General features: G+C 39.1%; 1 protein-coding gene across 2 annotated transcripts; it reads right to left on the reverse strand.

The window, feature by feature from the left end:
• Positions 1 to 1,758: 1,758 nt before the first annotated feature.
• LOC121395694 (protein spinster homolog 1-like) lies at positions 1,759 to 7,044 on the reverse strand. 2 transcript variants are annotated; one of them, XM_041569960.1, is made up of 13 exons: positions 6,783 to 7,044; positions 6,090 to 6,274; positions 5,922 to 5,987; positions 5,655 to 5,791; positions 5,385 to 5,536; positions 5,218 to 5,287; positions 4,840 to 5,015; positions 4,601 to 4,753; positions 3,821 to 4,010; positions 3,441 to 3,506; positions 3,133 to 3,231; positions 2,773 to 2,957; positions 1,759 to 2,340 (listed from the first exon to the last, which is right to left on the reverse strand). In XM_041569960.1, exons 3-13 carry the CDS (start codon positions 5,980 to 5,982, stop codon positions 2,229 to 2,231), a joined length of 1,401 nt encoding a protein of 466 aa, XP_041425894.1. In that variant the 5' UTR covers positions 5,983 to 5,987; positions 6,090 to 6,274; positions 6,783 to 7,044; the 3' UTR covers positions 1,759 to 2,228. The 2 variants fall into 2 exon arrangements, with proteins under 2 accessions (XP_041425894.1, XP_041425893.1); XM_041569959.1 differs by lacking the exon at positions 6,783 to 7,044 and having other exon boundaries at positions 6,090 to 6,628.
• Positions 7,045 to 12,093: the final 5,049 nt, after the last annotated feature.

A 12,093-nucleotide genomic window follows, 5' to 3' on the forward strand; every position in this document is an offset into this window, starting at 1 on the left:
GTTTAGTTTTCCTTTAATAGCTCTTCAGCTTGAAATGAGCCACATGCAGCTTGGCAACAGGGGTAATAGATGTGCCCTAATAAATGCCCCTATGGACATTGACTCTTAGAGTGGATGTACTGCATGCAAGTAGCTGTTTAGGGCTAGTAGCCTAATTTACACTAAAAGGGTGAATCTCGTGCCAATCCATTAGAAGGCCAAGCTGACGGAGTGAAGGAGTGATGACAGGGTGGCTACATAAAAAGATGCCTGAAATGGTTCAGCAAAGGCTGAATGCAGGAGAATGGGAAGTGGTACTTGAACATAAGATGCAGAACAAATTAAAGGGAATTTTAGACATGTTCAGTTTAAGAACTGGTTGTATGATTTTTGAGCTCCTGAAATCAATAAAAGAATTGCATTTTTTTTATTTAGTTTATTTATGAATGTGCTTTTCTGCCTTTTATTCTAGCATGGCACAGAATATTGTTATATAAAATGGTATCTTGTTAGTAAATGCTGTACTCATTATAGGACATAATTCTTGTGTCCATTGTTACCCCAGTGTCTTTATATTTACACACTCCTTTACCTCAACAACACGACATTGCTCCTTCTGTAGCTACAAAAAACCCCTATACATTTGCTTTTCCCATCCTGTACTTTTACACAGCCGCCATTAACCCATATTTCCCATTCTGTATGACTGCATGTCCCACACTTCACTCTTTCCCCTTCTATTATACTACTACACAAGCAACATACTTCCTTGTTTCCCTCTCCCCATACATCAATACTTCCCATCTTTTACTAATCGACAACCCTCCATGTACCTGAATGAACCAACTATATAGGTCTGGACTTGGAGTCAAAATTGGCTTTACAAGTACATAAAGGCCCAAACACCAGCCCACTAAATAGTGACTTTCTACAGATTGCCAGTCTGAGCCTGCTACTATACTTTGTTTTACCCCTTCTATTTCTCCAAAACCCCTGTGCAACTACATTTATGTTACTCTACACCCCCCACCAATGCACAATTCTACCCTACGTCCTTACAGGCTCCGTACCACTGCCCAGATTTATTCAGCCTCCCAATACCTTTATACAGTCTCCATATTTCCATACAGCCCTCGTCCCCCAATAGCTCCACTAAGTATCAATCTAAGGGCTAAGGACAGGTGCTTCAGAAACACAACTATACTTTATACAAACAAGCTGATATGTAGCCATGAGGTCAGCCATTCAAAGCTGAAAAAGGAGAAAAGGCAGAAGGTGCACAACAGATAGCAGATAAGCCCTGTAGTATGCAATAGGATTCTTCAGAATCTTTAGTCTGTTATCTACTGTGTATCCTGTGCTTTAATGGCTGCCCCCATAGCTACACAGCAGCTTGTTTATATAAATTATAGTAGTACTTATCTGCTATCTACTGTATATCCTGTGTCTGAATGGCTGTCCCCATGGCTACACAGCAGCTTCTTTATATCAACTATAGTAGTACTTATCTATTATCTACTGTGTATCCTGTGCTTGAATGGCTGCCCCCATGGCTACACAGCAGCTTGTTTATATCAACTATAGTGGTGTTTCTGAAGCAAACACACCAGTTTTACCAGTGCAGGGCAACAGTATACTATATTGACATTCCTTTAAAACACTTTCATTTTTTGGTGTTGCTGTTCCTTAAAATGATTGACAAAAAACATAAATGACGTATCTGTGCAATGAATGCTTTATTTATTTATCCAGTGTTCTTGTTCCAGCATTCCTTGCCCTCCTGGATTTCCTGATAATGACCTTGGCTTGACCTTGTTTTCGATTTTTGACTGTTCCTGTTATCATCTTCTGTTGCCATTAAACCTGCAATATCACTATGTCATCTCCAGTTGTGTATGGGTATCCCCCTGGGCTTCCACCATGCCCACTTCCTAGTGTGTGGTTAACTCCAGTTACAGTCCTGGTTCCTATGCTATATGTTCAGGTATTCTCCCTGTCTATAGTTTTCTCCTCCTGGAGGATGAGCAGGCATCTCCGAAGCAGGATCTGGAAACTCAGGAGCAGGACCTGCATGTATCAGGATCTAGAGGCTCAGCAGGTAGTTCTGGAGCAGGATCTGGAGCCTCGGGAGCCAGTCCTACAGAAGGATCTGGAGGCTGAGCAGGTATCTCTGGAGAAGGATTTGAAAGCTTAGGAGCCAGTCCTAGAAACGGAAAGCAGCAGAACCGGCATATATCAAGATCTGCAGGCTAAGCAGGTAGTTCTGGAGCAGGATCTGGAGACTCAGGAGCCAATTCTAGAGAAGGCTGAGCAGCATATCCAGGATCTTCAGAGTCGTACACCAGTATGTCCTGTAGGTTCCTGAGTTGTCAGTGGAAAAATAAAGAAGCGAAAAGTAAAATCTTTGAGATTTATACTGCCATCCTGTACCTCTACCTCTGTATATTTAGCTACAAACACTCCAAGTCATGCATTTTTGCTGGTGTTGGCATAACCCAATATTCCCATTCTTCTGCTTATCCTCAATAAGCTCCTCTATTTTTTTTATAGTGATAGACAACTTTTTGATTGGGAAATTTGAGGTAGTTGACAGGAATAGCTCCACACAGACCCCAACTTAAACAACCCTTTTTACTACCAATCACCCTCTGCTACCTTCATGGTATCCTTCATGGAACTTATACTGCCAAACACTGCCTTCCAGTCTCTACATTGTCATCTATACGTCATACAAATCTCATTCCTATTTCCTATAATCCATTGTGCATTAATTAACCTATACTGTGTACTCACAATTCAGGTGGTGGGCTTGGGGCGCGGGCCTGTTCAACTACTTTCCGATCCTCTTCAATACAAAAGTTTGTACAGAGGAAGAAGCATCCTCCAATCAATGCCAGAATTGTCAATATTATCAAGGCATATTGCAAGCAGTGCATTGGGCTGGTTTCTGGTTGCCACATCTGGATCGCATCAGAAATCTGATAAAAGACATAGAAGTTAATTGTTGCATGTTTACAAAGTGGTAACATATTACACAGGACTGCACAGCAGAGAGACACCATGATAACAAACCATTTACAGTGGCTCAGATATAAAGCTAAAAGGTTGGGTTTGCTAGAGTTTACAATCTTAAGGGGAATCAAATGCACTTACCTTCTGAATGATAAATGGGGCACATACCCCTCCTGCTAACTGTGCTATAATAGACTGCAAGGCTATTGCTGTGCCACGGGAATTTGGCATTACTACCGACTGGCAAGAGAGAAAAGAAGGGTTTATCAGGGAAGAGGTCACTGCCATTATTATTATTTGATATCATATCTTGCGCTTATTGGTGTCCAACATGGGGTTATGTTATCAATAAAAAAGCATATAAACCCGATGTTTAGGACCCAAACACTAGTTCATATGATTCTGTCTGTGGGTATGAAAGGAAAAAGTTGTTCAAGAGATATATTTACCAGTATCATGTCAGTAGCTACAGCCTGGTTTATATTCAGTAGAACGCCACCTACAAAGACGGACCCCTGTAGGAGAGAGTATAGGGTGGTGAGATAAAAAAATAAAATGAACCCACATCTAAATGGAATAATCATTTAATACAATTATTGGCGCCAATGTTGATGTTATCTCTAAGGTTGGCTCTTAAATCACTTTTGTTAACTTATCCTTGAGCGTTAGTAATATTTTAAACCATTCATGTAGAACTGGGGCCATAAAAATAATCTATTTCTAATCTAGGTTAATTAGCTTCATGACATCACCTTCTCTCAATCTCAACATCCCTCGATGTTGGGAGTAAAAACATTATTGTGTCTTAAATCCAATGGATATAACTCACATAGGCAAGGGTAAAGCTGCTTTGTACAGTGAAAAAGAAGATGCAAATGAAACATCCAGAGGCCATAAGTCCTAAACCGGATACCAGTCGATCAGCGGATGGATACATCTTGAACCACCGAGTGATGATCACCATTCCTATTTGTATCCCCACGATGTCAGCCGCGTATTTAATCAAACCATAGAACATACTAGAAGGAGACAAAGAGACAAGAATGTTTATTATATTGTTCAAACTGTATAATGTACCTCTAATAATAACTTCTCAGATCCTGAACTGAAACAATTTAATATACATCCTAAACAATACAGTGCACCTGCTAAAGGCTATCTGCTAAACCATAGCAAGGCTTGTTCATAATGGGACTGGTAAACACACATTTAGGGGCAGATTTATCAAGGGTCGAAGTGAAATTTGACTAGGGAATAGTTAAAAATTCGAATTTGATTATAGAAATGCATTATGTACTGGCCCTTTAATACTTTGAATTCGACTATTTGCCACCTTAAACCTGCTGAATTGCTGTTTTAACCTATGGGGAAGGTCCTGGGATAAATTTGGAGTTGTTTGCAGCCTTCCTGAAAATGGAGTTGCTTTTGGAGAAAAAACGTGAATCGAATTAGATTCGATTCAAAACGATTCGATTTGAATTCAATTTGAGTTTGCGGGTCGAATTTTGAGTTCTTGGGAGTTTATGGGAGTTTAATAAAACTCCCATGAACTCTAAATTCGACCCTCGATAAACCTGCCCCTAAATATGCACAAGTTCTGGAGACTCACAAGTCGCTGTAGTAACAATCTGGCAACAGACAGGGAAACGAACTGCTTGTCACGGCCCTGGTTCGGTTCAGGAAATCAGGAACAACGGCAAACATGGCTTCATTAATGAAATTCACGGACCATGAAGCCAAGGTGAGAAAAACAAAGCTCCGTCTGAAAGTGGAGGAGAGGGATTAGTAATATTTATACATCTTCTGCAATTTTCCATTTGATTGTTATTTATCATAAATAATACTCACGTTTTAGATAAAATCCTCAGATTTTTGAAGAAGGAGGAGGTCAACTTCCAAATATATTGGAAACTGAGGATCTGCATCTGAGGGTCATCACTGTGGTCCTCGGTATAGTATCTAGGTGGTTCCTTCTTCACACAGATTAGCAGCACTAGGCACGCTAATCCAGCGACTGCAACTAGCTGTGTCCAAAGAAAACAGCAGTTAAGTAGCCAGCCATGTATCTCTTTTCATGTACAGTATCCAATCAACTAAACTGATAATAAAAGGCTAATATCTCACAACAACCACTGTTTTATTTGTCTCTTAATGTTTAGCCAATATTCAATTGTATCTTCCCGTCACCCCAATATAATTAATGGTACCCGGTTGAATTTTCCTTACCTGCAGTGCAAAACGCCAGTTTGAGCCTAAGTAGCTTGGCACAATTGCTCCCACAACGATCCCTAAGGCACTGTAACAGAACCGAGGAGATTCAGGGTTAATATAACAGAATCCACACACAAACCAACAGGAATGTAGCAGGAATCCAGGTACAACTTGCAGCTTACCCCATTATATAGCTGAAATTGTTAAACTTGAATAAAGTCCCTCGTCGCTTTTCAGGTGGGAACAGGTCATCAATCAGGGTCAGGGAAATGCCTGCAAAAAAACTTTCTATTGCGGCCACAGCACACCGTATAAAAGGGATGGTCCAACCCCACTAAAGGATAAGAGGGTACAAATTTTTATAAGTTAGGATTCATGAAGAATTAATACTACTGAGTACAGGTTATACGCTGAGTGAAATCTCATTGACCATCCGATACATCGACTCTTACCTCCTGGGGAATTACGGAACAGCTCGCGACAAACAGAGTCCAAAACGTTACTCCCAGACACATGAGGGTCCACCGGCTGATCTGATCTGATAGATGTCCAAAGAATGGATTGACCAAGGCAAAAACAATAGCAAAACCTGAAGGAAGAGGGAGAATATTGTGAGCTTCAGACATGGACCAAGCCCACGACTGGCTAAAAGAGACAGATAGAAAGAGGGAATGATAAGTATATCCATAAGAGAGAAAGTCCAAGGAATGTGACCTTACCTGTTTCTACTCTCGCAACTTTGTCAATGGAGAGTTCATATTCTGCTTCAATCAACGGCATAACACCTGTAAGAGGAACAAAGTACCATATGGACACGTTAGTACAGGTAGTGAAGTGGTTCTGTTACCTTCAGAAAATGTATTTCTTCCTTCCAGCCCCTGTCTTACCTTCAGCTAGATATGTGTCCACGTAATGGACGAATTTGATCAGGAGAAGGATGGCCAGCGTAGCCTTCGCACAGAGGAGTGTACACGGTGCCCTTCTCTCTTTTTCCCCTTTCTCTATGTCGACCGGGACAGGATCACATGCCTGTTTTGATCTAATGCAAAGTTTTCTGAAGAAGTTGATATTTCTACAATTAAAATCACAAGAGAAATGACAATTTAATTGTTTAATTTTGCATTTGGTGAGTCTCAACAGATAAATCAGAATACAATGTAGATGCGCTCTCACAAAATGATTTTGTATGAACGTGATGTCAGAGAGCAGCCACATTATACCAACAGATGCACCTTCTTGAAATACTACCCACAAGTTAAAGATTCTTACCCTTTGTTGGCAAATGAGTGAAACGCCATTCTAATAAAAAAGATGTTATTAAAAAATAAATAATTTCAGAAAATTCACTGCTGGTGTTTAGTCCACTAGTGAAAATCCTGAAATGACCAGTTGTCTTGTTGGCACTGACTTAAGTAGGTCACTGACATTATGACATCACCAACTGAAATGACATCACAATGTAACGCTACCATAGCAACCAGCTGCTGAGTTGGCACTTTGCCAATAATAATTCTAACACATAAAGCACAAGTCTAGTTATAATGCATAAATACTTTATATGAGAAGTTGAATAGTCTTACCCTTTGTTGGCAAATGAGCGAAAAGCCCTTCTGATATAAAAGATGTTATTAAGAAAAAAATAATTTCAGAAAATTCACTGCTGGTGTTTCGTCCAGCAGTAAAAATCCTGAAATGACCAGTAGTCTTGTTGGCACTGACTAAAGTAGGTCACTGACATTATGACATCACCGACTCATATGACATCATATGATGCAATGTTGCCATAGCAACTATTTGCTGCCTTGGCACTTTGCCAATAATAATACATAAAACACAGGCTTAGTTATATTTGCATAAATACTCTATGTGGTATATTTATGAAATACCGCCTCTCTCTATTCATTTCTATGGGATTTTTTAAAAGCTTATTCATTAAAGGGTGAACTTTTACTTTCACCCTTTGTTTAATACGCCTTTAAAAAACCCATAGAAATGAATGGAGAGTGGCAGAATTTCACTCTAGCAGACTGTGGCGAACTTTAACTTCACTCTTTGATAAATATACCCCTATATATGAGAAATTGAATATTCTTACCCTTTGTTGGAAAACGAGTGAAACACCATTCTGATATAAAAGATGTTATTAAGAAAAAAATTATTTCAGAAAATTCACTGCTGGTGTTTCGTCCAGCAGTAAAAATCCTGAAATGACCAGTAGTCTTGTTGGCACTGACTAAAGTAGGTCACTGGCATTATGACATCACCAACTGAAATGACATCACAATGTAATGCTGCCATAGCAACCAATTGCTGCCTTGGCACTTTGCCAATAATAAGTATAACACATAAAGCACAAGCCTAGTTATAATGCATAAATACTCTATATGAGAAGAAGTTAAAGATTCTTACCCTTTGTTGTTAAAAGAGCGAAATGTCATTCTAATAAAAAAGATGTTATTAAAAAATATATAATTTCAGAAAATTCACTGCTGGTGTTTCGTCCAGTAGTGAAAATCCTGAAATGACCAGTAGTCTTGTTGGCACTGACTAAAGTAGGTCACTGACATTATGACATCACCAACTGAAATGACATCACAATGAAATGCTGCCATAGCAACCAGTTGCTGCCTTGGCACTTTGCCAATAATAATTATAACACATAAAGCACAAGCCTAGTTATAATGCATAAATACTCTATATGAGAAGAAGTTGAATATTCTTACCCTTTGCTGGAAAATGAGCGAAACGCCATTCTAATATAAAAGATGTTATTAAGAAAAAAATAATTTCAGAAAATTCACTGCTGGTGTTTAGTCCAGTAGTGAAAATCTATATATGGCCATATATGGTCACATGACATATACAACTTCTTCTACACAAAGGTATCTCCCGCAACTATCCAAGTCTAAAGTTTAAAAATGACACTCGTTTTTCAGAAAAATGTAAAATGAAATTGGGATATGGTTAAAAAAATCTGATAGCAGTTTTGTCAATTCTGTTTTGTATGTTTATATTTTTTTTTTATTTCGGCTACGAGTTAAGGTGATGATTCTTGATACACAATGCTGTGTTTGGTCATTCTCATCAGATACACTAGCACTTCCCCAAATTATTCCTAATAAACCTGAAAGAGGACAAATGGGGCAAACGTTGATAAACATATAAATATATGTATTCAGAGTTAGCAATTAACATGCTTGGATAATATAGGGCACATTTACTAAGGGTCGAATTTTGAAGTTAAAAAACTTCGAAATTCGACCATCGAATTTGATACTTCCATAGTCAAAGTATTTTTTCGATCGAAAACAGGCGTTTTCGAGCAAAGTAAAAATCTAAGGATTCGAAGGATCGCAGAAAAAAAATCTTCGACTAAAAACGTAGCCAAATACTCAGAGAGGTTCTAGCAGGTCCCCCATAGGCTAAACAGAAATTCGGCAGGTTTAAGGTGGTGAAGTGTCAACGTTTTTTTAAAGAGAAATTACTTTGATTTTCGAATGGTTGAATTTGTGAAGTATTTTCAATTCGTATCTAATTTTGGCCTATTCGATGGTCGAAGTACCCAAAAATTACTTCGAAATTTGAAGTTTTTGAATTCGAAAATTCACTTCGACCTTTAGTAAATGGGCCCCTGTGTGTCGTATGTAGTTTTGTACATGACAAACTGTGACCCGCACCCAAGGTTGGACTATAGGACTATTTACATTTGATAAATAACTTTAAAAGCTTTAAAGAAATTACAGTTTCAGTAAATATAAAAAAGTGACAGAATATACACACAAGCACCCGTATTTTTTGGGGGAACATAATCTTTTATCAGGGAACCCATTTGTGTTTCCAGCCATTGCATCGCTGCTCTAAATACAACTTTACTCTATCACAGGAGGGTAGAGCCACTTTGCAGTTGGTCTCCATTCTAACCCTAACTGCATTGTCTCTTACTCTATTTGTTGTATGAGACATATACAGAGCCTACGGCATCCCTAAATATGAACATCACATATAAAGGAAGAAACAAGACCATGAACTGAACAAAAAACATTTTATTGAAACTCCTGGTCACAATGTAGTTTATGGAGACTGCAATATGAGTGGCCCCGTTATAAGCAGCACAAGGTGTTTGCTTTTTTATACGGATTCTGACATGATTTTAGGGTGTGATTTTTATTTCTAAATGACACAGTTTACACTGCAAATAATTCACTCTACAATATAAAATGTCATTCCTGAACCAGCAAGTGTATTTAGTTGTAATATTGGTGTGTAGGTGCATCTCAGGTCATTTTGCCTGGTCATGTGCTTTCAGAAAGAGACAGCACTTTAAGATGGAACTGCTTTCTGGCAGGCTGTTGTTTCTCCTACTCAATGTAACTGAATGTGTCTCAGTGGGACCTGGATTTTACTATTGAGTGCTGTTCTTATATCTATCAGGCAGCTGTTATCTTGTGTTAGGGAGCTGCTATCTGGTTACCTTCCCATTGTTCTGTTGTTAGGCAGCTGGGGGGGGGTGATATCACTCTAACTTGCAGTACAGCAGTAAAGAGTGACTGAAGTTTATCGGAGCACAAGTCACATGACTGGGGGCAGCTGGGAAACTGACAATATGTCTAGCCCCATGTCAGATTTCAAAATTAAATTAAAAAAATCTGTATGGATTTCAGTGCAGAATTCTGCTGGAGAAGAACTATTAACTGATATGTTTTGAATTTTTTTTTCCCCATGACAGAATCTCTTTAAGCTCTCTGTTGGCATTGTGTCCCCCTGCTAAGACTCACCACTAGTGATGGGAGAACCATTTCGCTTTACAGAAAATACGTGAAAAATCAATAGGCCTTTTTTGGCATAACATTTTCCAAACCACATGCCTTTTTTTACTATACATTACAGTCTATGGGTGTTTTTCGTGGCAAATCCTGGTGAAACATTTCGCCCATCACTATTTACCAGCACTGCTGCTCCTTTGCATGATCAACAAGCAGGCGCATGGGCACTAGAAGTCAGGACTAGATCAGCTTATAAAGTACATACTTTTTAGTGATACTGTCAGGGAGGTGAAGTGGCTGAACATGGGGTCTTTAAACCCACTGCTCAACTCTACCTGGTGTATAGACTTGTATGGGGCAGGGCTGTTTAAGGGATTGAGGTTGCAACAATTCTGGAGGGGTTCCTGTGCCACAGACCCTATGTTTGCAAAATGGGTTTAGTTTTCCTTTAATAGCTCTTCAGCTTGAAATGAGCCACATGCAGCTTGGCAACAGGGGTAATAGATGTGCCCTAATAAATGCCCCTATGGACATTGACTCTTAGAGTGGATGTACTGCATGCAAGTAGCTGTTTAGGGCTAGTAGCCTAATTTACACTAAAAGGGTGAATCTCGTGCCAATCCATTAGAAGGCCAAGCTGACGGAGTGAAGGAGTGATGACAGGGTGGCTACATAAAAAGATGCCTGAAATGGTTCAGCAAAGGCTGAATGCAGGAGAATGGGAAGTGGTACTTGAACATAAGATGCAGAACAAATTAAAGGGAATTTTAGACATGTTCAGTTTAAGAACTGGTTGTATGATTTTTGAGCTCCTGAAATCAATAAAAGAATTGCATTTTTTTTATTTAGTTTATTTATGAATGTGCTTTTCTGCCTTTTATTCTAGCATGGCACAGAATATTGTTATATAAAATGGTATCTTGTTAGTAAACGCTGTACTCATTATAGGACATAATTCTTGTGTCCATTGTTACCCCAGTGTCTTTATATTTACACACTCCTTTACCTCAACAACACGACATTGCTCCTTCTGTAGCTACAAAAAACCCCCCATACATTTGCTTTTCCCATCCTGTACTTTTACACAGCCGCCATTAACCCATATTTCCCATTCTGTATGACTGCATGTCCCACACTTCACTCTTTCACCCTTCTATTATACTACTACACAAGCAACATACTTCCATGTTTCCCTCTCCCCATACATCAATACTTCCCATCTTTTACTAATCGACAACCCTCCATGTACCTGAATGAACCAACTATATAGGTCTGGACTTGGAGTCAAAATTGGCTTTACAAGTACATAAAGGCCCAAACACCAGCCCACTAAATAGTGACTTTCTACAGATTGCCAGTCTGAGCCTGCTACTATACTTTGTTTTACCCCTTCTATTTCTCCAAAACCCCTGTGCAACTACATTTATGTTACTCTACACCCCCCACCAATGCACAATTCTACCCTACGTCCTTACAGGCTCCGTACCACTGCCCAGATTTATTCAGCCTCCCAATACCTTTATACAGTCTCCATATTTCCATACAGCCCTCGTCCCCCAATAGCTCCACTAAGTATCAATCTAAGGGCTAAGGACAGGTGCTTCAGAAACACAACTATACTTTATACAAACAAGCTGATATGTAGCCATGAGGTCAGCCATTCAAAGCTGAAAAAGGAGAAAAGGCAGAAGGTGCACAACAGATAGCAGATAAGCCCTGTAGTATGCAATAGGATTCTTCAGAATCTTTAGTCTGTTATCTACTGTGTATCCTGTGCTTTAATGGCTGCCCCCATAGCTACACAGCAGCTTGTTTATATAAATTATAGTAGTACTTATCTGCTATCTACTGTATATCCTGTGTCTGAATGGCTGTCCCCATGGCTACACAGCAGCTTCTTTATATCAACTATAGTAGTACTTATCTATTATCTACTGTGTATCCTGTGCTTGAATGGCTGCCCCCATGGCTACACAGCAGCTTGTTTATATCAACTATAGTGGTGTTTCTGAAGCAAACACACCAGTTTTACCAGTGCAGGGCAACAGTATACTATATTGACATTCCTTTAAAACACTTTCATTTTTTGGTGTTGCTGTTCCTTAAAATGATTGACAAAAAACATAAA

The sequence above is a fragment of the Xenopus laevis genome, chromosome 7L (assembly GCF_017654675.1).
Source record: "Xenopus laevis strain J_2021 chromosome 7L, Xenopus_laevis_v10.1, whole genome shotgun sequence".
Classification (NCBI taxonomy): domain Eukaryota; kingdom Metazoa; phylum Chordata; class Amphibia; order Anura; family Pipidae; genus Xenopus; species Xenopus laevis.

Excerpts from the sequence above, each read along its gene's own strand:
- LOC121395694 (XM_041569959.1), bottom strand. The coding sequence starts at position 6,417 with ATGTGGCTGCTCTCTGACATCACGTTCATACAAAATCATTTTGTGAGA. Across the intron at positions 5,988-6,089 it reads GGACACATATCTAGCTGAAG|GTGTTATGCCGTTGATTGAA; the intron begins GTAAGACAGGGG and ends TTCCTCTTACAG. Across the intron at positions 3,232-3,440 it reads TAGCTACTGACATGATACTG|TCGGTAGTAATGCCAAATTC; the intron begins GTAAATATATCT and ends CTCTCTTGCCAG.